We start from the raw sequence: 27,338 nt of genomic DNA on the forward strand, positions 1-27,338 counted from the left end.
CCTATGTCATTTGAAATAAGATACAAATTTAACAAAAATGAAGTAGATAAGCATTATTACAAAAAAAAAAAAGGATCCCATCTTTTTTTCTTCTTAGTGTTGCTGACAAAATGTCTATGCTATAATATGCAGAAGATACTTAGCATAGATTTTCAGTCTGTACATTGCAGGAGCTTGCTCCTTTAGAAGGAAGCTCTCATGCAGACTGAAACTTTTACTAAATGAGGGGGGAGCAATGCACTAAGTGTACATCTAGTGCTTTGTTTTCATGTTGGACCTCTTTGTTTGTAGTTCCTGCCCTGAAAATAACCATTTTCAGGAGCCAGGTTTGTGTAGCCACGTGGTGTAATGGCTGAAACCATGGGCTCTGGAGGCAAATCGCTGGCTTGGCATCTATGGCTTTGTAGCCATGTGACCAAAACAAAGCCATTTTACTTTAAGTCTCAGTTTTCCCCTGTATCAAATGAAACAGTATCCATATCACAATGGGTATTAAATGAAATGATGCATGTAGAGCGTAACACAATGCCCTGGCCCACAGGGGATGATAGAAAAACAAATAGTAGTAGTTATAAGGCTAGAAGAACCTGTGCACAAGTATATTTTTACCACGATTTACATGTTCTCACCACATTCCATAAAACCTGTTTTTCTTAATTATCCTATTCATAAATTGCTGACAAATTGGCAGTTAGTCAATCTCTTTATTGCTTTATTCATATACACATATAGATTAAATTCTCCCAACTAGAAATTATAAAACCAGTGGTTGGTTTTTAAAATAATTTTTTAATATCACAAAAATATCAGAATGAAGGTAAAATACCACTTTTTGAAAAAAATAGTACTGACACATTTATCAAATGTAATAAGTAACAATATAACTTATTTTAAATATAAATAAGCTCTCTTAGGTGTCTTCTGTTTTGTGACTACTTCTTGAGGTCTCCTTTTGATCATGTCTAAGGATTACTAATCTTAACCAAATGCAGCAACTCCCTTTTTTTTGTTTCTTTGCTTAAAGTTTTTGTCAGTCTCCTACTTTTATTTCTTCCATGATTTTGTTCTGAGAGCAACCATTTAAAAGTGTACTTCTGTTTCTTAGACTATATAGCATAATTCAGTCCTTTTATAGCTACCAAAATTAAATGTTTTAAATCTAGCCACATTTGAGATACGTGGTCAACTTGCTATCCAACTTCAAATTTTCAAATGAGAATATCTGATTCCTCCAGCTTAAGTTAGGACCAAGGACCACTTCCTGGTCCACTGAGTTGTGGAAGGCAACGTCAGAGAAAGGGCAGTCATGAGTAAGTAACACAGGAGTAGCAGTTTGCCACTTCTTTTCAATTCTCTGCCAATGTCAGAAGGATCAGAAATGCCAAGGAGGAAAAGCCACTTTAGTGATCTGAGGAAGCCCTGTGGAATGCTACTTTCATTACCTCGATTTCTAAAGATAGCTTACTGTTTAGTAATACACAATAAAAACGTATCTCATTTTAAATGAGAACTTTCTCATAAATATTTTATAAATGAGGTTAAACAACATGAAGCCATTTAAGGAGATTATCAGTCCAATATGAACCAGTAGGATGTGACTATCCCTCTCCAACCTGGCTATTGTTTTGAAGTGTATAAGTCATTCATCTTACATGTCAGAGGATATTAGTTTTGGATAGGTCTTTCTCCAGAACCTGATAGAGAAGTGGGAGAGCAACAGAGGAGAGCACAAAGGAAAATGAAATACTGGCTACACATAGACAATGTTCCATCATCCTCATATTGGTATACATACCAGCATACTACCCACACATTAGCATCAGATTGCTTTTTACAACATAAAGTCCTCCAGTGTTGCATCAGATCAAGTCCATAAAGTTGGCCTGACATTGGACAAATTCTTTTTCCAGAAACGTTGTGACTGGTGTGTATGTATATATACACCAGTTAATACCACAGACCCAGACTGATGATGGAAAAGAGCACCAGACACAGGAAATCTGGGTTCTGGCTCTGGCCTTGATCATTCAGGTCACCTCCTGGGCCTTGATGTCCTTGTCATTAACAAGTATTTTCAAATGTCTCTTCCAGGCTCAAGCAATTCTGTGTTTCTAAATTCTTTGACCAAGCCTACCAGAGCTACTAATGTTCCCACTGTATTCCACTAGTCACTTTCTACAGAGCCACTGAAATGAAGAGGCTCCTAGAAAACAGATACATGAAGTACAAGGTGGGATGATCCTGGCCATCTGAGGAAATTCAAAGAGGTCAATCTAAGATGGAGGTGGGACCTGAGGAAACAAACAATTAAAATACTTTAAACCCTAAATCCCCAAAGGAAGAAAACATTTTAAAATTTTATATTTTGTATCACATAGGTGCTCCCAAATTGAGGGGGCATTGTAGATAGTAATCTTGATGGCTAAAGAATATAAAGGGAAGTCTGAATTATGGGAGAATTTAGGACAAGTCTGGCAATTTTTGATACATGCAATGTCAGACAAATATTAAGCACCAGTTATCAAACAACCAAACTATTGATCAAGACAATACTCTTCTACCTACGAGGCAAACAGACATATCAGGCATGGTTGTTCTCAATAAGCCTACAATTTAGTAAAGAATATAAGACACAGCATGTGAAAATAAACCCGGGATGGAATGTGATGTGCTCAAGATAGCACTGCTACAGCAGTTCAAAGGCATTGTTGCTTGAATTGGACAAGATGGCCATGTAGAAGACTGGACCCGTGGCTTCAATATGAGGTATCAGCCAACTGAGCAGAAGACTGTTAATAAGGGAAGTCAGGGAAGCTCTAGGTAATCACAGAACTGAGGGGGACATCCTGGACAGAGCATCCTAAAGAAGTTGTAAAGAAAACAGGATAGGAAACTGAGAGACTATTGTGGGGAAATGTGTACAGGCTGCTATGGTGTGAAAGGAACCGGAGCTTAATGCCCAGTTTGAGTTCTGGCTTTGCTCCTTGCCTGCCCGACCTTGGGAAAATCACTCAGCCTGTGGAGGGTGCCTCAGGTTTCTTTCCTATAAAATGGATGTAAAGAACTTGCTCATAGAGATTTTTATAAGACTAAAATGAAATAATGCTTTTGTAAAACAAAACCTACTATATAAATCTCAGGTGTTGTGTTTAATTTCCTTTTGTTTTCTAAAGGTAACTCCATAGATTCTTGTTTCTTTTTTTTTCCCCCTGTGAAAACATCTTTATTTCTTCAATGATAGTAACACTATAGAAAGTTACATTCATACTAATAGCCCAAAGGCACCAGCCTATTTCAGAGAGGTTCATACATTGCATAGAAGACTAGATTCAGTGAATTCATGGGCCTCCTCACTAGCTTACAACTATGCATTTTCTTCTATTCTTGTTTCATCTTTCCCTATGCCTACCCAAATTTTAATTTCTTCAGATAATTTTAAATCCTAGGTAGCACATCATTTTATGTGCAGATGCTTGAGTATGTATATTTCTCATAGGTGATGCTTATGTTAGCATAATTACAGCATTATCATATCTAACAAGATTAATAAACAATTCATTAACATCTAACATACAGATGGTGTTCAATTTTCCCCAATTACCTAAAAAATGTATTTTGACAATTGGCTTGTTTGAATCACAGAGTAAACAAGAAACAAATGTTACGTTTCATTCATATGTCTCAGGTTTCTTTTGATCTATAACACTCCTAACATGCCATTTATTTGTTGAAGAAATTGGGTCATTTGTCTTATTTCTCACATCCTGGATTTGGCTCACTCTATCTTCATGGTGTCTTCAACATGTTTTTTTTATCTGCCATATTTCCTGCGAGTTCACAGTTAATGATTCAGCAGAGAGACTTGCATTTCTTATACTTTTTCACCCTAACTTCGTAAGTCAAAACGGAACTGTTTATGGAGGCTATCAGCCACCCTAGATCTGGTATCAGTCTCTTGGATTCTAATGTTTCTCTTACTGAAAAGAACTGGGTAGTTTAGGATAATACAAAATTGATGTAAGTTAATACTGTGACTCAAAAAAAGCTGATGTTGTGTTAGGCTTCCTTAACATAAAGAACATTTCAGATCCCAGATAGTAATTTTCTCATTGTATGTAGAATTAGACCATATCTAAAGTCCTGGACTCCATTTGTTGACATTTAGTGTATTCACATGAAGCTTCTGGAACTACCACATGGAGAACAGTTGAAAGAACTGAGAATGTTTATACTAAAGAGATCAACTGAAATGTGGAAAGTTCAAAGTCTTCAAACTTTTCAAGGCATGGGGGGGGGGGTCTCTTCTGAGTTTTTAAGTGGGAAAAATGACATGGAGAAGTGATTATGAAATTTAGCTCTGTTACTGGGTTAGTAGGATGGCTCTATAAGAGGCAGGGAGACCAAAGAGGATGTTACTGAGGTGGTACAGAGTGACCAGTAAGTGACCCCAGTCAGTGTCCATCAGTGAAGGATACAGGGGAAAAGGAATGATCAGCACAAGGAGTTGGGCCAGGAATATTCAAGATGCACTTAAAGTAGTGTTTTATAGGTAATGAAAGACACTGAGTTGACTGACAAGAGGGAGACATTTCAACATGGCAGAATGGTACAGCAGAGAAAGAAGTTATACAATAAGCAACTCGTATGTGGGGAGAAGAGATGCCAATCACCTGTTTAGAGTAACCTGAATTAGGTTTTTAATTCAGGTTAGTAGTAGTAGGTGAAAGAGCTTAAATTTAGGCTGAGAGGAAGAAAGCGCTGTGCCTCATAATCCATGTATCTCATATATTCCCCCCTAGTAGAGAAGAGCTAAAGAGGCTACCTCCAGATGCTCTGCTCATACAGTGGTTCTGCAGAATCTATGTAGACAGGTGAGATCTTTTCCATTTCCGCGCTCTCCCCATTTCTCTTTGTCTCCACTTTGCAGCAAGTCCTTGAAAGCAAGCACAAACAATAAAGGTTTAGATAGGTTAGTTTCCCTTAAATGGTGCCCATATATCTCAGCAAGCCTTTGCTGGGTTAGAACTAGGTCAGTGGTTCTTAAACCAGGGAGATTTCTAACCACCCCCTCCCCCCACACCTTCCCCGGAACATTTATAATGTAATAGGGACATTTTTGGTTGTCACAACTGGGGCAGGGGTGCTACTGGCATATAGTGAGTAGAGCCTAGAGATGCTGCTAAATATGCTACAATGCACAGAACAGAACCCTAAAACAAAGAATTATCTGGCCCCAAATGTCAGTAGTATTAAGAATGGGAAATCCTGAACTAGAGGGGTAAGGCTGGGCAGTCTGTATCAAAATCATCCTTGAGCCCACCAGACCTTTTTATCCTACCTGTGGGATGAGTCTTAGCCCCAAACCTTGGCATTCTGACTTTTCTCCAATTAAAAATCAAAGATTAGAATATCACTTTGCATCAGAGATGTTTTCAAATTAGTTAGCAGGCCTCAGCGTCTCCATGAAAATATAAAGTTAGGGGGGAAAATAAAAGGACTAAACTAGAATGTGTCTTGAGGGGAGTGATTGCTCATACTCGTCACTCCAGTGCCTAGTAGAGAACGGGGCACATAGTAGGTGTCCAAGAAACGTCTGTCGAGTGGATGAACAGAACTTGGTGAGACATGTAAATGAGACACTAAAGTTTCCATAAAAAGGGAGGAGGCTATAACCGAGGCTAAAACCTCAGAGAGACGCTGACCCATACTGATGGAGTTTGGGCTTCCAGGAATCAAGGTCAGAATGATAGTACGATAGTACTTACTGTGGACTAGGCATCTTAAGGTAAGTGCAGTGATCACAGCAATCCCACTTACTACTGAGCTCAGGATAATGATCCTGAGCTGATTATTAGAGGGCTGTGGCTCTGCTGTGGAGGGAAAAGAAGAGTGTCAGCTCTCATGTGTTTCCACCTGCCATATTCTATTCCTCTTATGTTGACACAACTATAGAGTATTTCACTGCTTTCTCTGCTCATCCACTGTGCAGCTGCTAGCATTTTTCTTGCGTAACTCTTTGATCGGACACATATTTGTGGGCAACTAATATCCAGATGTCAGATATCAAATGTGAAAAAGACATTTTGGAAGTTGCATTTACTGAGTTAAATTGACATGAAAAAGATTCTAAGGAGATACTTTAACAGCATTCTTGTCTTTATATCTCTTTTTTATAGCTGATATAACTATGTGTTATTAATAATTATTTGACATCATGTTCTAGATATGCCTTATTTTTCTTTTTCTAGATCTGTCATGCCTTTTCCCTTTCTCTTAGCACATTCTCTTAACACACACACACACACACACACACCTCACAGTGGCTGCCTAAAGCTACAGGAGCTCTTTTGCACTTATTTTCAGATACACATTTAATTTTCACTGTCCAGCCTAGAGCTTCTGGAAGGATAGAAGAGGCATAGCAAAGAACTAAGAGTAGCTGTGGCTTGGTATTAGGTGGGGTCATCCTGGAGGGGAGCTCTGCAAACCAGCTAGCAGCTGTAGAACACAGAACAGAGAGAACAGGGGGGACACAGGGAACAATGTGGGTAGAGAGGAGACAGGGATGTGGGACTGCTGTCTGTCCCTGCTGATCAGGAGCAGTAGCTACATTGTTTATTCTTTAGTAGTTAGAATGGCATCTAGAGAAAGGACAGGGACATAAAAGAAATATTAGCAGCTCATCTTCTGACTTCTCTGGAATAGTTTACAAATCAATATTGAACATTTGCTAACTTTTTGCTTTTTCATTTTTCTAATGAAAATGAGAGGGTAAATGTTGGTCTTCAGCTTATTCTCATCAGCATGTGGCCCAGTTGAAGCCTCTTCCTCCTTGGACTTCTATGACACCACCTTCTTCTCCTTCTGTTTGTTCCGACTCCGTTTCCTTCGCAGGCTCTTCCTCCTCTTGTTCTTCAAATACCGTTGCTCTCATGGGTTCCATCTGTGGTCCCATTCTCCTGTCTCTGGCCCCAGTCTTCCTGGGTGATCTCATCCACACCCAAGATTTAAAATATCATCTGATTTCTAAATCTGCATATCATATTTCTGATCTCATTTCTGAACTCCAGATTTGAATTTCCAGCTGCCAACTAGATGGCTGGATGCTAGCATTTCCACCTGATTTAAACTGAACTCAATATATTCTTTCCAAAGCATATCTTCCACCTATATTCACCCATCTCAGTGAACAGCAACACCATTAGTTACCTAAATAAGAGTAAAGGCTTCTTTTTGTGCTCACTTCCCAGTAGGTTCCCATGGACTTTCTACTCTGTATTCAGGATGCAATTGGTTCCTTTCCCCAAAATCTCATGCAGCAACTGCCTTAGTTCAGGTTTTTCTTCTCGCCCACCTTAGTAGTCTACATTTGGTCTCTTTGCCTCTGGTTTCCTAGGCTCTAATAATAATTACACATTCTGCCCCAGTAATCATTCTAAAATGCACATTTGATTATAGTGCTCCTGCCACTTAGACACTAGGGAACTTTGGTTTTCTTTAGATTGCATGAAGATGCGTGATTACCAGGATTGGCCTCAAACGACCAGAATGACAAGGGGGCTCTGGTTATTATCCTGGGAGTCTAAAAGTTTCAGATTCCGACTCACTCCTGGCTTCCACTCAGAAGGAAGGCCACTTCCCATCCATCCTCAAGCCTCAGGCAGCCTAGAAAGAGGATGTTTGTTTGAGAGAAAAAAGGAGGAACTAGTCGCGGCAAACTGGCTCTGTCATGATGCCAGTTAGGAACCTAGTACATGTGCCACAGAGCAGACTCAGAACCCTAGCTGCAGAGTTATGTGAGACATCTACACGTGCTTATCAGACACACCATGAGTGGGATGCCCTGATTTACCCCCTTCCACAAACCTATGTGCCTTCCACTGTATCAAGGGTTAACCAATTTGGCAGATCCAGACTCAAAGAATCATGGACCCAATCTGTTTCATTAATAAATGTGTGTGTGTGTTTCATTAATAAATTAATGAATTTAATAAATAAATAAATTTTAATTTATTTAATAAATTTTAACTAATAAATTAATTAACTTTTATTTTATTTTTTTATTTTAGAGAGAGAGCGAGCTTGCGAGCAGGGGAGAAGGGCAGAGGGAGAAAGAGAATCTTAAGCAGGCTCCACGCTAAGTGTTAAGCATGACATGCGTCCTCAAACCTATGACCCTGGGATCATGACCTAAGCCAAAGTCAAGAGTTGGACACTCAACTGACTAAGCTACCCAGGTGCCCCTGGGTGTTTTATTTTTTATTTTTTTTTTTGAGTGGGTACTTATATAGTAAAGCTTCACTCACATTGACTTATAAAATTTCTATGAACTGTATGCCTAATTTTTGTTTGTTTATGCAGTCAGCCCTTGACCAGCCACAAATGCATTATTTGCTTTTGACTCTTAATGATGACTATAGTTCAATAAATGAAATTTAAAGTATTGATATACTAAAGCTCTCTGACCATCAAGGCTAGTATCTATCAAGATGCTTAATAGCTGATAACTACTTAATAAAGATTGAATGAACAAAGAAATGAACAAACACATGTACTTAATCATCTTTCCATTAATTGTTGTAACTGTAGACCAAAGAGGGTAAAGGGCTAGTAGTTTTCATTAGACTGAAAAGGGATACTGTTCATCCTTAGCTTGAGGGAAGAATTGAGAGAAGGCATATTAGGGAAAAGATGATAAAGCTGGGTGGTCTAAATCATCTTTAAATAGCAGCTCCATCCTTTTATTTGAATGGGCTACATTCTGTTTCCTGTAAGTTAGCAAATTACAGGCGAAACCTGGCCTACTCCCTCTTTTTTAGAATAAACTTTTGTTGGAACACAGCCATAGCCTTCATTTATGTCTTGTCTATGGCAGCTTCCATGCTGTAAAATTGAGCAAAATTGAGTTGGTGCCAGCCAGAGACCATATGACCTACAAAGACTAAAATATTTACTGAAATATTACTTTTCTGAAAATATTTGCCAATTACTGTCCTAAAATATCATATACATTCATAGTCCAAATATAATGTCCAAAATAAGATAACTGAAGCTATTACCCTTCTGTGGACTACTTACTCCCTACCTTAATCACAATAATCTAAAATTGATTAAATAATGATACATTAATAAAGTGAAGAGTAATGCTGAATTAATAAGCTATATGATTCAAACCTCATTTTTATAAATTTTTTAGAACACATAAAAGATGATTGAAAGAAATGAGCTTGGACTATTAATAAAAACATGTCAAAATTGTGTTTGCATTTGAACTAATTTTCCCAGGAAATTTTATCTCATTACCTATTGAGAAAAATAATGAATGAGTTCACCTCAAGAAGGAAAGATCTACAGTAAATCTAGCTCATTAGCTAGAATGAGCTACTAGACCATCTAAAATATCTCCTCTATTACAAGTAAAGATAAGAGGAAGACACGCTATATATTATATATTATACTATGTATCCATGTGCCACTCAGTGTATATCAGATTCAGTATATTGTTTATTACTATGCATCCACAAAACATGTCATTAGGAGTGGGCTCAGGGGGTGAGGGAGAGGCCTGCTGGTCTTCCATATAATCAGCCATAGAAGTTAGACACTTATTTCAAGTATCTGAGTTCTGTAATAACCTACTAAGGGTTTAACATGCATAAATTGATACAAGCCCAGCTTTTCCCATTTTATATTTTCAAATGATTTCACCTCTTGGGGACAGAAAATTCTGTATGTTTACTACCTGAAGGGTAAAGTATTTGGTCATGGTGTTTGGGCAAAAATGACCTTCTTTTCAGGCATTGTCCTCAAGTACCTTGTCATTTACTTTCTTTACCAGACTTGGTTCTGAATGAACCAGTAGTTCTTAAAAGGCACATTCACCCACAAAAGACAATTATTTGACACCATGGGACAATGGGAAGGAGGTACCCAAAAAGAAAGCACCAAAGCCCTAATGGCAAGTCCAAAGAAGGACAAATTTTAGTGCTTTCGATATCAACACTATTGTTACAATGACTTCCTAAGCTGGCCACTTGATATTTGGATGTCTCAATTTTAGAAAGTTTATTTTAAAAACAATTAGTCTAGTAACATTATGGTCACACGTTATACAGTGACCTTAAGTCACCATAACATTTGTGGGTCTAAAAATACTACAGGAAATGCTATCAAAGTCAGTATGCATAATTCTACAATGTATCTGGCTGAGTTATTTTCTTTTTAGATTTTACATAGTAGAAACTCCCCAGAACAATGTTACTTACATTTTTGCCAGTTGAAGATCTGTGATACTATTAAGTTTCCATACTTGACAAGACACAGGAAGCTATGGTTGTTTGTCATATTGAAATCCAGTTCACTGCTAATAGTGTAGAGCTCAGTTTCAGGATCTTGGGAAACTGTTGTGTTGATGGCATTTAATTCTTCTTCATTTTCCAACCAGGAGAGGTGAGGCTTTGGAAAACCTCCAGAAGTTAAGCACATTATCCTTTTGATGTTATGAGATGGATTTCCAAGATCAGTTATACTAGGGACAGGGAAGTCAGCTAAAGAAAGAACAAGGATGTAAGTACATATTGTTATGTATTGGGGGTGGGGTGGGAGAAGTGAGGTTGTTGTTTTTTTTTTTAAATAAATTATCTGGTTTTAATAAGAATAATAAAATGAGATATAATTTACAACTTCCCACAAATCATTAATACTTCTGTATGATCCAAAGATTAACTTTGGTTTGAATTGGGTATAACAATTCTTCATCACTTTTTTTTAAAAGATCTCTACACCCCATGTGGGACTCGAACTCATGACCCTGAGATCAAGAGCCACGTGCTCTTCCGACTGAACCGGCCAGGCACCCCAATTCTTCATCACTTTTGATGGAGGTAGGAGACCACTTATAGAAAGAAGTAGATTTATATGAATAGATATAGACATAGTATTTGCGTTTGTAAGCAGTGAAGAGAAAAATAATAGACAACATTTATTGAACTCTTAATGTTTTTTAGGTCTGGACACTATCTCATTTCATCTCTACAACAACCCTAGGAGGCAGGTATACATCAAGAAAGACCAAATATCAGCAATTTCATATGATTTAACCTAATTTACATCTTATAATCAGATTGAGGTTGAGAGAAATCATGAGTAAGTGGCAAAACTGGGGTATCAATTCAAATTTTTCTGATACCAGAACCTTCCTTTTCTTCCTCTTCTCTTCTCTTGCCTGCTTTTTCTTCTCTTTTCCTTTCCTGCCTTTCTTTTCTTCCCTTTCTTCCTAATATTTGAGGTAGATAAAATGGCTTTTATTGATCTATTTATTAATACTGCAAAAAACACCCACGAAAGCCAGCACATCCAACTTGAAAGCCAGCACATTGACTGTAACTTATGCAAATCTAGTTGTATGGTCACGCCTTTGTTGTCTCCCTATTTCCCACACTTGAGATAACCACTACTCTAAATTTTCTTTAGCATGCCCTTACTTTTTCAAAAGTAGTCTTTAACAAGATAAACCTCTGTCCGAATTGTACAACACTGAGCCTGTGATCTCAACCACTATACTTTGCTGACTCCCTTGCTGTTCTGATATGTGTTACAAGGACAGAAGAGACTTCCTAGCATTCCTCTGAGATACTTGAGGCACTCTTTCATTTGTATATTTGACTCCCAATGAGATACGAAAGCATATACAAAACAAAGCAGGGTGAAATGACTGCAGAGAACATGGGAGAAAGCTCCTTTACCCGTTTTCTTCCTTATTCTTAGGCCTAAAGAAATTTATACTTCTCAGCCTGAATGTGGGGAACCAAGCCCCAGATACTTCATCCCATCCATACAGTTAGTTTTCTTTTCACAATTTGGAGTTCCACAAAGAGGTGTAGTATAGCATAATAGTAATCAACAGCAGGTTTTTTGTTTTTTTTTTTTAAGAGTTTATTTAGAAAGTATCATTGGGATGCCTGGGTGGCTCAGTCGATTAAGCGTCCGACTCTTGATCTCAGCTCAGGTCTTGATCTCAGGGTCATGATTTCAAGCTCCGCATGGGCATTGGGCTCTGTGCTGGGTGTGACGCCTACTTAAAAAAAAAAAAAGTATCACAATGTAAACAAATTGTGCCACTTGGATTTTCTTTTAATACAAGACAAACAATGCAAAACTGAAGCCACTCATGAGGACTGTGCTTCTCCAGAAAGTTGGGGTTTTTGAAAAGACCATCTGTGAACCATACATGATTACTAAAGATTCCTTTAAGGCACAGACTGGCCAAGATCCAACAGCAAGCTTTAAAACCAGTTTTGCCCTTTAACCCTGGGCCAATCGCTTAACCACTTTCGGTTTTACTTTGCTCATCTGTAAGATGGGGATAATAACACTTGCCTTCCAGGGTTGTAAGCATTAAATGACATCATTAATATAAATCATAAAGCACAGAGCCTGACACACAGGAAATCAGTTAATAGACTGACTTAGGTGGGTCTCAAATTTGCCCTCTTAGATGAGCTCCCTCGTTTATATCAAGTTGCTCAGGGGAAAACTTCCCAAACCGCCTGGCAGAACTGTGAATAATAAGAGAAAGGGGAAGTTATGTCAAGTGATTAGAATTGCCAGGAAAAAGAAAAGCTTGCATTTGGTTGGAGGTGAAGTCACCTTTTTTGAATCAACTCTGTCTCTAAATTAAGTTTGACATTTTCCTGAACCATTTTTAGTTTGACATTTCTACTTCTTAAATTTATCTTATAAGATGAGATCATTACAATGGTAACTGACATCAAGAATATTCCCTTTGTAGGGCACATGGGTGGCTCAGTCTGTGGAGCATGCAACTCTTGATCTTGAGGTTGTAAGTTCAAGGCCCAAGTTGGGTGTAGAGGTTACTTAAAATCTTAAAAAAAAAAAAAAAAAAAAAGAATATTCCCTTTATTTCTTATAACATCATTGTTATGTGTTTTAACCTGGAATAACAAATCCAAGTAACTCATATCCTAAATTATGATTCATGTTCATTTCTGCATGCTGCTTTTCTGAGAGATACTTAACCACAAGAATATTAAAAATATTCTATCTATTAAAAACCATCTTTGCAAGGTCTGGCTAGGCTTAGAACAGCCTCAGCTATCTCCTATCGCTTCAGGGAGGTGATCCATATCAAGTAATAGTACTTAAGGCCTTGCAAGACTGTGAACTATCAAAGAATTACTCCTTTGTATCTCATTTTAATGAATTAACCCATGTTTTCACCAATCTTAATGGGTAGGGTAAAAATATCTTACTGGAAGAAGAGGTGCACATATGTTAGAAAGCTAAAAATCTGTTATCCTAGTTAATCTGTTAACTAGTATAGCTATTTCCTCCAAATGCTGGTTAATGGAGGCTTTTATATACTACTATGCTGATATAATATCATTTTGCAATCTTAGGCAAATGTAGAGAAACCAACTGGTCCTGGTTAGCCTGAGATTTTCCCAGGTTTGGCACTGAAAACCTCACGTTTGAGGAAAATTCTCAGTCTTAGGCAAAGTGGGACAGTGATCACCCTAGTCAAACAAGTGATTATTTAATTTCTTGTTTCTCAAACTGTGGTCCATACCATACAGGCATCACTGTGCCATACTGTACCATACAGTAGCCATATAGGCATCACTTGGTAGTCTGTTGGCACAGAATTGAAGATCCAACCCCAGACCTACTGAATTTGACTCTGCGTTTTAATAAGATCTCCAAGTGATTCATAGGAACCTTAACATTTGAGAAGCACTGCTCTAACTGACTGAGATGGAAAAATCAGAATTGATTGGTTCTGAGTCAAATAAAGCAAGTGAAGCTTCCCTTTTTGTCTTCCCCTTTCTGACTTTTGTGCCTACCACGGCACCCCCTCCCGGCCCTTTTGAGGCCCCTAGCACTCTCATGTTGCCTTCTTGGCTGACCTTGGTCTCCTGCTGTAGTCTTGCACTCCCTGAGACTCCGACTCTTTTCCCTCTTGGGTTTTATTCTTCATCCTTCTATCAAAATGCACCTTTTGGGATGAGCACTGGGTGTTGTATGGAAACCAATTTGACAATAAATTTCATATATTGAAAAAAAATTTTTAAAAATGTACATAGTCCTAAGTCAACTTCCCATTAGGTATTCCATTAGAGGGAGGACTATAGCCAATGTGTTAACTAATACAGGTTAATATGTTTGTGGTGCTACCTCCTCCCCAGGTAAAACATTTTCATTTTTAACAGAGATCTCATAGGGGGAAAAGTGCTGAAACTAAGCAGGAGCAGCAATAATGGTGGGGATTCTCAGAATCAATGCAGGTTAGAATTTTGGAGAAGGTGGGCTTTGAAGAACACCTAAAATCACACCCCTATATAATTATTGCTGTCTTCATGAGTAGGGAGTACAGAGTGAAGTTTAAGATAATTCTATACAACTGGCTCACTTCCTAAGCTTTAACTGTGATTTGGGTGCTAAAGTGAAAGATTCAAAATAGCTGCAGACTGCAGAGAAGAATAGTGAAGAATTTGCCAAGGATCCACTTACATGATCTGTTATCAAGGTTAATGATTATCTTTCATTAAGTAATAGGTTTAGTTTCCACTAAAGGCCCAAGTGTCCAGGAAGAAAAAGAAATGTGTTTGAATTTCAAGTATGAGGGAATGGTCAAGGGCTGTAATTTCTCAGCAAAGGGCTTAGGCTATATTAGTATCCTCTAGAACTACCACCTGTGATAAACGCAAGATTCCTTCCTATCCAAGAAATGCTTGCCTTCACGATAGACGTATAAGTAGGACTTTGATTTATGAATTTTCTTCCCTGCCACATAAATTGTGTATCCAATCCTCTAATGTCTAACTTTGTAGGAATAACCATTAGATGTGAGCCTCAAATATAATAATAAATATAAATAATATAATCGCCATAGTAATAGGCATTCAAATACTATTTGAAAAATATTTATGCCTGCATTGCTCTTATACCTTTCAATATACTTTCACAAGAATATATTACTGGAGCAAGAGCAGTTAATAGTACAGCTACATCAAATCAAATGTGTCCCTTTATGATTCAGAAGGCACTTCAGGATGACTGCCATGAATTTGGACTGTCAAAATGCAAGAAATACACACTAATCAATATTTCTAGAATGTCTTGAGAGATCATTTAGGGTTTATTGTAACATTACAGACTTACTTAACCCTAAATGCAGATACATCCCTCCTTGGTAACATTTTCAATGTTTCAATATTCCTAAATCAATAGGAGTATGTCTTTAAGGGCATCAGCAGTCTGCCAGTTTATAGTAAATCAGAAAAATCCCACTGACCTCTGACCAATAACATCACTGAAGTCAGGTGTTTCACTTTGTAAGACCCTTTTTCAATCTTTTGAACGATACAGGTGTATTTGCCATTGTCTGACAGGCGCAGAGCCATGATCACAATGGAGTGGTTATCGGTGACGTCAGTGAATGTGCGGTTCTTGTACTTGGGCCACACTTGTACTTTGCCAGACATGACAGCCAACACCATTTCATCATCCTTTTGCCAATAGATTCGAATTTCCGTCAGTTCTTTGGTGGAAATGTTGTAATCACAGGATAGTACTGCTACTTCTTCCACTGTCTTGTTCACCTGGATGATACCTAAGGAGAGGCAGAAAGAAAAGATTTTGTATTTATTAAATTTGGACTCCTGCACAAGCAGTAATTCAGAGTTGTCAATAACAAAACTCAAGGTGTTGTACCTAGTGACTAAGCATGATCAGAGAACTCAGTTTGATTTTGATCATTTTGGTCCCCAGAGCTATTTTTTTTATTGTGGTTTAAAAATGTAAAATAGCAATCCCCATCAAAATAACACCAGCATTCTTCACAGAGCTAGAATAAACAATTCTAAAATGTGTATGGAACCACAAAAGACCCTGAATAGCCAAAGTAATATTGAAGAAGAAGACTAAAGCTGGAGGCATCACAATCCCAGACTTTAGCCTCTACTACAAAGCTGTAATCATCAAGACAGTATGGTACTGACACAAAAACAGACACTTAGATCAATGGAATAGAATAGAGAACCCAGAAATGGACCCACAAACATATGGCCAATTAATCTCTGACAAAGCAGGAAAGAATATCCAATGGAATAAAGACAGTCTCTTCAGCAAGTGGTGCTGGGAAAACTGGACAGCAACATGCAGAAAAATGAACCTGGACCACATTCTTACACCATACGCAAAAATAAACTCAAAATGGATAAGAGACCTAAACATAAGACAGGAAGCCATCAAAATCCTCAAGGAGAAAGCAGGCAAAAACCTCTCTGACCTTGGCCTCAGCAACTTCTTACACAACATGTCTCCGGAGGCAAGGGAAACAAAAGCAAAAATTAACTACTGGGACCTCATCAAAATAAAAAGCTTCTGCACAGCAAAGGAAACAATCAGCAAAACTAAAACGTGACCGACAGAATGGGAGAAGATATTTGCAAATGACATATCAGATAAAGGGTTAGTATCCAAAATCTACAAAGAACTTCTCAAACTCAACACCCAAAAAACAAATAATCCAGTGAAGAAATGGGCAAAAGACATGAATAGACACTTCTCCAAAGAAGACATCCAGATGGCCAACCGACACATGAAAAAATGCTCAACATCACTCATCATCAGGGAAATACAAATCAAAACCACAATGAGATACCACCTCACACCTGTCAGAATGGCTGACATTAACAACTCAGGCAACAAGAGATGTTGGTGAGGATGCGGAGAAAGAGGATCTCTTTTGCACTGCTGGTGGGAACGCAAACTGATGCAGCCACTCTGGAAAACAGTATGGAGGTTCCTCAAAAAATTAAAACTAGAACTACCCTATGACCCAGCAACTGCACTACTAGGTATTTACCAAGGAATACAGGTGTGCTGCTTTGAAGGGGCACAAGCACCCCAATGTTTATAGCAGCACTATCGACAATAGCCAAAGTATGGAAAGAGCCCAAATGTCCATCGAGGGATGAATGGATAAAGAAGATGTGGTTTATATATACAATGGAGTATTACTTAGCAATCAAAAAGAATGAAATCTTGCCATTTGCAACTTTGTGGATGGAACTAGAAGGTATTATGCTAAGTGAAATTAGCCAGTCAGATAAAGACAGATATCATATGACTTCACTCATAGGAGGAATTTAAGATACAAAACAGATGAACATAAAGGAAGGAAAGCAAAAATAATATAAAAACAGGGAGGGGGGCAAAACATAAGAGACTTTTAAATATAGAGAACAAACAGAGGGTTACTGGAGGGGTTGTCGGAGGGGGCATGGGCTAAATGGGTAAGGGGTTTAGGAATCTACTCCTGAAATTATTGTTGTACCATATGCTAACTAACTTGGATGTAAATTAAAAAATAAATAAATTCTAAAAAAATAAAATAATGTAAACTATACCATCTTAACCATTTTTAAGTGTACAGTTTAGTAGTATTATGTATATTCACATTGTTGTGAAACAGATCTCCAGAACTTTTCATCTTGCAAATCTGGAACTCTGTATGCATTTCTTTTTTTTTTTTTTTTTTTACCTCTTGGTAACCACCACTTAATGTTCTGTTTCTATGAATTTGACTACTTTAGATACTGCATATAACTGGAATCATATAGTATTTTCTTTTTGTGACTGGCATATTTCACTTAGCATAGTGTCCTCAAGTTTCATACATGTTTTAGCATGTACCAGAATCTCTTCCCTTTTTAAGGAATAATAAGATAATGATAATATTCCATCATATGTATATACTCCATTTTCTTTTCCATTCATCTGTCGATGGACAGTGAGGGAGAAGGTCCACTAGTCCCAGAAAAAGGAGGGCTTTAGGCAACCTAGCATATGAATGCTAAGTATGGGTACACAATGTACTCAGCCCGATGAGGAATATGGAAATCATTGGACTGTGAGATCTTAAAAGGACTTCCATGTCAGTTCATTTTGGTTGTCTTATTTATAGGTGAGAAAACTAAGCCCAGAAGAGGAAGCTGCCCCTGTTTTACACTTTCTGGCCCAGACCTTTCAGGCCACTCTCCTTGTTTATTGGTTTCCCCAACTTTAGGCCCCGGTTCCAGGATTAAGTAGGCCAGCACTGCCCACACCCCCAGCCAGACCCCACCATTGAACATTTTTGCTTTGAGAAGCACAGTCGTTTTTGTTCCAGGCCTGGAATGAACTCATGACTTCAGGCTGAATTTACTCCCCTCATCTCCACCAGACAAGGTTTAGTGTGCACCCCCCCCCACCAGACTATTTTTATCCTTTTCAGCAATGCTAAATGGATCTATATCCGGTCCTTATCTTTTCAGCTATCTGCAATCCATGTGACAGTTACCCTATTAGAGGGTCCCATTTAAAACATTCTGCCCATTTTCCCATCAGTATATTCCAGAAATACCAACATTTCAGTATCCAAACTCCACCTTTTTGTTAGCTCCTAAGCATTTATCAGTAGCACCAAACTCCCCTGGCAGACTATATTTTCTGATTTTTTTGGTTCAGAAGGCATGGCCGTTCTTCCTATGCTACGCTTGACCTACAAGCAGAGTCCCCCAAGCCCAAGCTCTTTCACTAGCCACTCCCTCCCCCACCAATGCTATCATGTCCCATATCCCCCAGAGCCACATGGCATCCCCTGGGGAGGCCCCTATCAAAGGATCCAGTCTCCAGTCCCTCTCTCTTCTTAGATAGCATGATCATGGAGCACGAGCACCTGTCTACCTCAACAGCTGTTCTTTAGGCCTTCATCAGATTGGACATGGGCCCTCCACAGCATTAGGAAGTAAGTTTTTTAATGGCGGGTATCTTCAGAGCAGTGTGAGGAAACTCCCAATGATCTCAGGCACCCCTTTTGGCAATTGCACAGAACACTGCCACCCCCAGCTTTAGGGAACATAACTGAGAAAGTGAAGAAATGAAAAGATATACTTCAGAGGAGCACATAATAGATAAATAACCTGAGTTCTTTTTTTGTCTAATGTTTATTTATTTGGGGGAGGGGGTGCGCAGCATGAGTGGGGGTGGGGCAGAGAGAGAAAATCCCAGGCAAGCTTCAGGCTGTCAGCACAGAGCCCGATGTAGGGCTCGAACCCCCAAAATCGTGAGATCATGACCTGAGCGGAGATCAAAAGCCACTCGGGCTGAGCCACCCGGGCGCCCCAACCTGAGCTCTTTTGAGAAAGATACAGCAGAGGGCACCTGGGTGGCTCAGTCAGTTAAGGGTCTGTTGGCTTTTGGTTTGGGCTCAGGTCATGATAATGCTTTGTGAGTTCAAGGTCCGCTTTGGGCTCTGTGCTGACAGTGCAGAGACTGCTTGGGATTCTCTCTCTCTCTCCCTCGGCCCCTCCCCCGCATGCATGCACACTCTCTCTCTTTCTGTCTCTCAAAATAAATAAATAAACTTTATATTAAAAAAATACAGCAGAAGCAAACTGATATGTAGGAGCATCAACTACGGATTCCTACTGACTTGGATTCTAGTCCCAGCTCAGCCACTTGCTGATTAATCCAATTCCTCATCAGTAAAAAGTATGTAATACCTACCTCTCAGAATCACTGTAAAATTAAATTCAATTAAATGATATAAATGGAAAAGTCCCTAGTACATGGCAGGTCTTCTATAAGACTTTTCCTTTCCTTCCCCAACTCTTGCTCCCAACTTCTACCCTGTGGTCCTTTCATTTCACTCAGGGGTTACGTCAGATACATAGGATTCTGGTCTTGCTATTGGCCATTACAGATACCACGACAGAAAGCAGCTCATTCATCTGAGATTCTAAATAGGGTCTTTCCCTATGATCTGTTTGTTCCCACCCGAAAAGAATCCAGGATTTCTAAGTAATTTTTACATGTGGTGACATTAGCAAAAGAGGAATCTCAGGGGCACATAGATGGCTCAGTCAGTTGAGTGTCTGACTCTTGATTTCAGTTCAGGTCCCAGTTCAATCCCAGGGTCGTGGGATTGAGCCCTTCAGTGTGGAGCCTGCTTAAGATTCTCTCTTTCTCTCCCTCTGCCCCTTTCCCTTGCTCACTCTTCCTCTCTCTAAAATAAAAAAATAAAAATAACAAAAATGAAAAAAAGAGGAATCTTAACTGAAAATGAGCTACTTTGACTAATGACTTTTTTTTTAATTAATAAAAGGTTTTTTTTGGTTGTTAATTAAGTAGGCTCCACGCCCAATGTGGGGCTTGAACTCACAACCCTGAGATCAAGAGTCATGTGCTCTATTGACTGAGCCAGGCAAGCACCCCTTCAATGATGACTCTTAAGGAGTTTTTGTCCAGCCATCTGAGGAGAAGTGTGGGTGTCTCTCTAAAGGTCAGTAACCATCAATGGGATCCTTAATGTTCCTATGTGAACTCCTCTCACCACACACTCATGCTGAAGAAGAACCAGACTGAAAAGAGGAACCAAAAATCTTCTGGGCAATTTGGAAATTCCACCGGGACCCAGCTTCCATACTCAGGGCTGCTACATGCAGACAATTAAAAGGTCTCTGAAGTGTTTTGTGTGCTTCAGTGGCTCTGGAGGGGAGAGTCAGGTCCCTGAAATCTGAGTATTACTACCTAAAACCTAGTTGAATTTTGACCTTGCTTCACTATTTTACAGATGGGCACAACAACACTTACCTAAAAAAGTGGGCATGAGGATTCTGTGAGGTAACACACAGAAGATACCTCTGCAGTTGTGGGCATATGACAGGTGTACCATTGCCTTCCCCAGACATCCACACAGCCCAGTTCCTCATTTCCCTTTGTCAGGGAGCCCTTCTTTGACTCTCTCTAACCAGTGCCCTCCTCCCAGACCTCATCCATGCTGCTCCTCGTTAGTCCCTTGCCCTGATTTACTTCTCTTCAAGTTTATCTTCAGCAGTAGTTACTTCTGAGGCTATGGGAACGAGGGGTGGGGGTGGGGGGGGGGGCTTTATCTGTTTAGTTTATCATTATATCCACAGAATCTAGAACAGGGACTGGCCCAAAGTAGGCACTCAATAAATATTTACTGAATGCATGACTAGGCATTAGGAGATGAGATCTGCCTCCATCAGTTTTTGCACATTAGAATCATAACCTCGGACAAACTGGTTCCTTGGGAATCTCTACAAAAGGGGCATAATACATTCTCTACTAAAACTTTACATAATTATCACGGGGATTATATGATGTAAATCATATAATACCCGGATGTAAAAGTGCTAAGTTAATTGTAACACACTATACAGAAATTTTAAACTTAATTTTCTGTCATTTCCTTAATTAACTTTCCTGTTGTGCAGCCAGGCCAGAATCACTGTGGTAACTGGCTGACATCCGGACTGAGCCAAGTGCCCACAGCTGGGCAGAACAGATTAAATCCCCATGTGTTGGGCTGTATGTTAGCTCACTGGGACTTGAGAGTGCTTTTTAAGTAAAGATGTTCCCTAACTCTAAAGGAAACACACTAAATTTAGAAAGAATGGAAAATATAGAAACACCTAAAAGTTATAGATATAACCCCACCATCTAGAGATTTACTGCTAATGGTCTATGTATATCTTTCCAATGGAAGTGACCTTTGGGGACACTTCTAAGTACTTTTCATGAATGGAACCAGCACACCTGGGGCTCCTGTTGCCCTTGGGCTTGGTGCTGGGAACACAAGGGGGAGAAGTATCTGCTCTCCAGCAGCTAACAGATTTCAGACTTGTTACCTGATTTTTTCCATTGCTCCTGACTTTCTCTCCTCTTGAGACCCAGCCTATGCACTCTGTATAAAGTCTGACCCTTTTGTGTCTCTAAACAGTACTTAAATCTTTAAAAAGCTCAGGAACATTGAATATCAGAGTTCTCACAGCAAGAACTGTGACTTCTAGGACCCTTGGCCAGCAGTGCTCAGACAATACATGACAGGAAGAGTGTCTGTGGTGCATTGAGGGCATTCTTTTCCCTGTGGCTCAGTTTTCCTCATGCCATAAACTTACGGGCAACACCTTTCTTATGTCCCTGGCCCACTCCTACCAAAGGCCTCTCCACTCCCCTTAGAGCTGTGCTTACCTGAAGATATCCCACCTCAGAGAAAGCTGCCTGACAAGGTCAGCCCCTCTGAAAGCGACCGTGCTAGATCCTCTGCCTTATAAATACCAGTTTCTGGGGGTGCCAGAAACTGGGGGTGCCAACTTCTCAGTTGGTTAAGCATTTGACTTCGGCTCAGGTCATGATCTCACGGTTTGTGGGTTTGAGTCCTGCGTCAGGCTCTGTGCTGACAACTCAGAGTCTGGAGCCTGCTTTGAATTCTGTGTCTGCCTCTCTCTCTCTCCCTCCCCTGCTTGCACTCTGTCTCTCTCTCAGAAATAAAATAAACATTTAAAAAATTTAAAAATACATACATACATACATACATACATACATACCAGTTTCTGGAGTACATGAGTTTTTAGTTTTGCCTCCACAGACCAAACCAGAAGTGGAGAGGAGTCCAGCTGGCCCCTCCCTTTTCAGGACGAAGAGGTCACCTGTCCTGGGCAGCAACGGCTGGGGGTGGGTGGTAGTGCAGCTTCCTGGACCAGACCAGGAGAGGAAGGTGTGTGCCAAATCCCTTTCCCTGAAGCAAAGGCCTCCATAATCTCACCCAGTCTTGCCTCCCACAGGACATGCTCAGCTCCTAGCTGCACCCGGTCTGGCAAACTCTCCCCGATTCTACATCACACACACCCTCCGATTCCCCCATCTCCCTCTGACTCCAGTCTCTTCATCAAAGCTGTCTATAACAGCCTCCTGACAGGTTTCACACAAGCCATTCTTTCTGCTCTAGCAACACCTTTTTTTTTGGTAACGTCATTTCAGAACTTTACTACTCAAACTGAAGGACTGTGGCCCAACAGTGTCGGCATCACCTGACTGCTTGTTAAAAAATGCAGAATCTCAGGCCCCTCCCTGACCCACCTAGGCAGAAACTGTATTTTTCAAAAAATATACAGACTTTATTTTAGAGCAGTTTTAGGTTCATAGCAAAATGAATAGAAAGTACAGAGAGTTCCTGCATACTCCATCTTGTCCATGCACACAGCTTCCCCTACCATCAACATCCTATGCCAGAGGGTACATTTGTGACAATCAATGAACCCACATTAACACATTATCACCAAAGTCTGCACTTTACTTTAGGGATCATTCTTGACACTATACATCCTATGGGTTTTGACAAACGTAAAACGACATGTATCCACCATTACAGTATCATACTGAGTCTTTTCACTGCCCTAAAAATCTCCTGCTTTTGACAAGGCCCCCGGGTGATTGATAGGTATCATCGAGGTGTGAGCAGCACTGGTATAGACCATGTCACAACTCCTTAAAACACTTCCATGGCTTCCCAGTACGCTCTAAATAACATTCAGATTCCTGACCATGGCCTTCAAGCCCCATGGAATCTGGTCCCTGCCTCCGCCTGCCCCAACACCAGCCGCTTTCACTTTCCTGCTCCTTTGTGTCCTCCACATGCTGCTCTCCCACCTTCACCCAGATCTCCCTCACCACTCTCTCCTGGCAGAGGAAGACATTGCCTGTTGCTCATACATTCATTTGAGTGATTCTTTGATTGATTTTCACGTTCTTCCTAATGACTATAACTTCCATGAAGACAACAGCCACACCAATTTTGCTCGCAACTTGTCCCCGGGACCAAGAAAAGTCTCCTGTACATAGGAGATGCTCAACATTTGTTGGATTAATAAATGAGTAAACAAAAGGAAGACTGCTTGTGCCAGACTCATCCTTACCTTTGTGCCTTTGTCTGTGCTGTTGTCCTACTCAGAATTCTCTCATCATCGCCCATCCTCCACCAGAAGCCTGCCCAGCTGCCCCAGCCCGCCCTGGTCTTAGGCTCTTACAGTCAGAACCAGGCCCTTCACTGCTCTTTACTTGCCTGTGGGTTACTTTTGCCTTCTCCAACTAACACACTCAAATCTCTTAGAGGACAGGATTCCCAGGCACAGTTTTTAAGTACATAGTAGGTGTTCAAGCATGAGAAGTTCATGGATTTGTTTGTTGACTCAGTACAGCAACAAAGAAATCTGGCTGTAGCTATAGGACAAAGTGCTTTCCTAAATATTTTTCTTTAGCTCAAAGATCATCTCCTTCCACTTGCCTCTAATTTTCCTGCTATAATTGCTAAAACTCTGGTTTTAATTTTATATTCTCCTTTTCATTGGTTCCTACACACACACATATTTCCAGGAAGCCTGTATAAGTTTCCTTCTAAGTATTTTTAAACTCTTTAGACTCCCCAGGAGACTTGAGGGTGCTCCCCTAACTTACCAGAAGAAAACTGTAACTGTTGGAAAGGTCATATAACTGCCAAATATATATATAATATCTGATGCATAAATTGTGAAACGTAAGTCACAGTTCTCTTGATTCAGCAACCATGTGAAATAGCAAAATTTCCAGCCCAGGACAGAAAATATACGACGACCACCACTGCGGGCCAGTAATCCATGTGCCCAAACTCCTCTCCCCATCCACCTGCCTCCTTCCCTCACACTTAGATATTCTGGGTGATGCCTGCAGTGCAGACATGCTTTAAGTTAGCAGCTTTTAAGACCTTCTAAGGACCTTTGATGTTAGGCTCTTTGCAAACCGGCAAACCATGCTGAAGCCAGATTCTTCTCTTTACTTTGGGGAAACCAGGTAGTATGCTGTTCAGCAGAAAGAAGATATTTTGTTTGGATTTTAAAAATAAAGTCAGAACCATCCTTCAGCAGGATGAGCCCTGCTCTTCTCAACAGCCTCCCAAATCCAGCCCCCGAAGGTTAGCTTGCAGGGTGACAGAAGGGGGCAGCACAGAAAACACCACCACCTAAACTTTGAAGCAGCAAACTCAGTCAAGTTCCTGAAAGTTCCTTACCTGAACAGAAGTAAAAAAGACTAGCTAGCATCAAGAGCGGAAAGAGCTTGGGATATGGGTGCTTCAGTAGTGGTGTTTTCCACTTTGCTGCGTGATCCATGGCTGTTGCTGCGTAGGGTAGAGAATGAAAACAATTTCAAACCAAGTTAGACATGGGTAACTCCAAGCAAGCACAAGGCAGGAACAGAAGACAATTCAATCGTCTCATACAGAGGGTTCTCCTGTGACGTTTGCAAAAACACACCATGAATGGTGTACCTGGGTCTCCAAACTCCTGAATATAAAAGGTTGTGGGTTTATTTTCACAACCTGGAAAGGAAAAAGAGTCACCCAGGAAGGAAGGTCGGCCTAGTATGGGTTGTAAAACTCCCTAGTTGCCTGCCTGAAATGAGTCGGCGATCTTAATCTGAGAAACTTCTAAAGCAGACAATCTTGTGGGAAAAGCAAAGGTTGGGGGAACTCCAAGGAGGTAACCCTGCCTTGTACATGTTCCCCAAACTAACCACAGCTCTCCCATAGAATGGCTCTGTTTATGGAGATGATTAAGACTTTGGGTAAAAGCACAGAGAACTACAAGGGCAGTCAATATCGGTTAGCCAAAGTTCTGGTGTTCTTCAAAACATACCAAGAAACACAAAATATCAGTGAGGGCATAGTTTGTCCAAGGCAGTACTTAAGTTACGAAAGTACTTCCTTCTCAATACATTAACATATACATATACATATATATACACACACATATATATATATACATATATATATGTGTGTGTATATATATGTATATATATATGTATATATAAAAACAAAGACATGTCTTAAAGGGGTAGAGGATCTGAATCAACAGATTCAGATAGAAAACAGATTCAGATAGAAAAATCTATCAGTAGAAAGGGAAAAGACATATTGCAAATATTACTTAGTTATATTATGTACTATAATGTGAGTAAGCTTTTTTCAGTAAATATATCAAAACTTAGAACTGAAATAGAATGCTGTGCTTCAATGTGATCTTCTGAGGTTGCCACCACAGACATAGTCCAATGCTACCCAGAGATATTTGGGCCTCCTCTTTGGGAACCACCCCAGAGGTCATTTTCCAGCCACCCTTGATTGTTTATTAGCCACGCTCCATTTTAACCAGGATTAGCTTGGATTCATTTATTCACCAGAATTTTATAAGCCATAATTCTGGTGATGATTCTCCAACTGTGCTGGGAAGCCTCAGCCTCCTATGGGAATGAGACCCCGGCAGGCTCCTTTGGAAATAGGTATGCATCTTGGAGATAGGAGTGATGGTATATTTGTTTAAAAAGCAGTCAGATTGGGGTGCCTGGGTGGTTCAGTTGGTTAACGGTCTGACTCTTGGTTTGGGCTCAGGTCATGACCTCACAGTTTGTGAGTTCAAATCCTGCATCAGGCTCTGCACTGGCAGTGCGGAACCTGCTTGGGATTCTCTCTTTCCTGCTCCCTCTCTCAAAATAAATAAGTAAACTTAAGAAAAAAAAAAGCAGTCATGTTATTGGTAACTATTCCTACCAAGCTATCCCACGTTAAGATAATATTAAATGTACTTACCTGCTGAAGAACAATTGCTCTTTTTCTCTTGTGTTAAAAAAATCAAAGGATGAGGCCCCAGTTCTGAGATGTTCTTTTCTTGCTGTCTCCAAAATAATGGCAAGTTTCTCAGTTTTTCTTTGGGTGATATATCTTCCAACTTCCTTTTACTCCCTAGAAGATCTGATGTTCTTCACCAGAAATGTTTAAGCCAAAGCAAGGGATGGGTAGGGTGTTACATATGATTTGAGGAAGCTTGCTCAGCTTTCCCTTTTTATCAGCATCTCCTCAGAGGGTGTGGCCTAGACCAACCACACAGCCCCTCCCTCGCTACCTCACACAAACCAGTAGTCTCAAGGGGAGAGAAGACTGCATTGGGCAGCCTGGGGGAGCCATTGGCTTTGGCGGTAGACAGACTGTGAGCTTTGTGGGCCAGTTGTTTCTGTGTCGGTCTCAAGTTTTGTTTTAGCACGAGAGTTACCCCTCTCTACTCATGGCCCTGCCACTGCAGGAGTGGGCCATCTACCTCATATATAGTGGCCACTTTTTGGAGAGTGCTGGGCTCAACAGGCCACCCTTAACGGCACTCCCACCCCTCCACCTCAGCTACCTTCACAGAAGAGACTTCCGGCAGCCATGCTGGACAGGATTGCAGTTACTGTAGCCATGATTGAGGGCACCTCAGGTGAGCACAGTGATAGAACCAAGGGGTAGGATGAAGAAGGTTTTAGTACCCACCCACCCCTTCTGTTTCAATCAGCCTTCTACCCCTGTATAGAATTCTGGAGCATTCTGTAGGTAAACAGCTGACTCATGCTGGTGCAGCCGACCTGTTTTGCACATTTCACAGTTTGCTTCTGCCCCTGGAGCT

General features: G+C 40.2%; 1 protein-coding gene across 2 annotated transcripts; it reads right to left on the reverse strand.

Annotated features, from left to right (window-relative positions):
* Positions 1-2,179: 2,179 nt before the first annotated feature.
* CD80 (CD80 molecule) lies at positions 2,180-27,049 on the reverse strand. Of its 2 annotated transcripts, XM_045502137.1 has the most exons (7): positions 26,489-27,043; positions 24,914-25,021; positions 15,314-15,631; positions 10,266-10,547; positions 5,766-5,870; positions 4,823-4,933; positions 2,180-2,291 (listed from the first exon to the last, which is right to left on the reverse strand). In XM_045502137.1, the coding sequence occupies exons 2-6, from the start codon at positions 25,011-25,013 to the stop codon at positions 4,860-4,862; spliced, it is 879 nt and encodes a 292-aa protein (XP_045358093.1). In that variant the 5' UTR covers positions 25,014-25,021; positions 26,489-27,043; the 3' UTR covers positions 2,180-2,291; positions 4,823-4,859. The 2 variants fall into 2 exon arrangements, with proteins under 2 accessions (XP_045358093.1, XP_045358092.1); XM_045502136.1 differs by lacking the exons at positions 2,180-2,291; positions 4,823-4,933 and having other exon boundaries at positions 4,951-5,870; positions 26,489-27,049.
* Between the last annotated feature and the right edge of the window lie 289 nt (positions 27,050-27,338).

Source organism: Leopardus geoffroyi, chromosome C2 (assembly GCF_018350155.1).
Source record: "Leopardus geoffroyi isolate Oge1 chromosome C2, O.geoffroyi_Oge1_pat1.0, whole genome shotgun sequence".
In the NCBI taxonomy this organism is placed as follows: Eukaryota; Metazoa; Chordata; class Mammalia; order Carnivora; family Felidae; genus Leopardus; species Leopardus geoffroyi.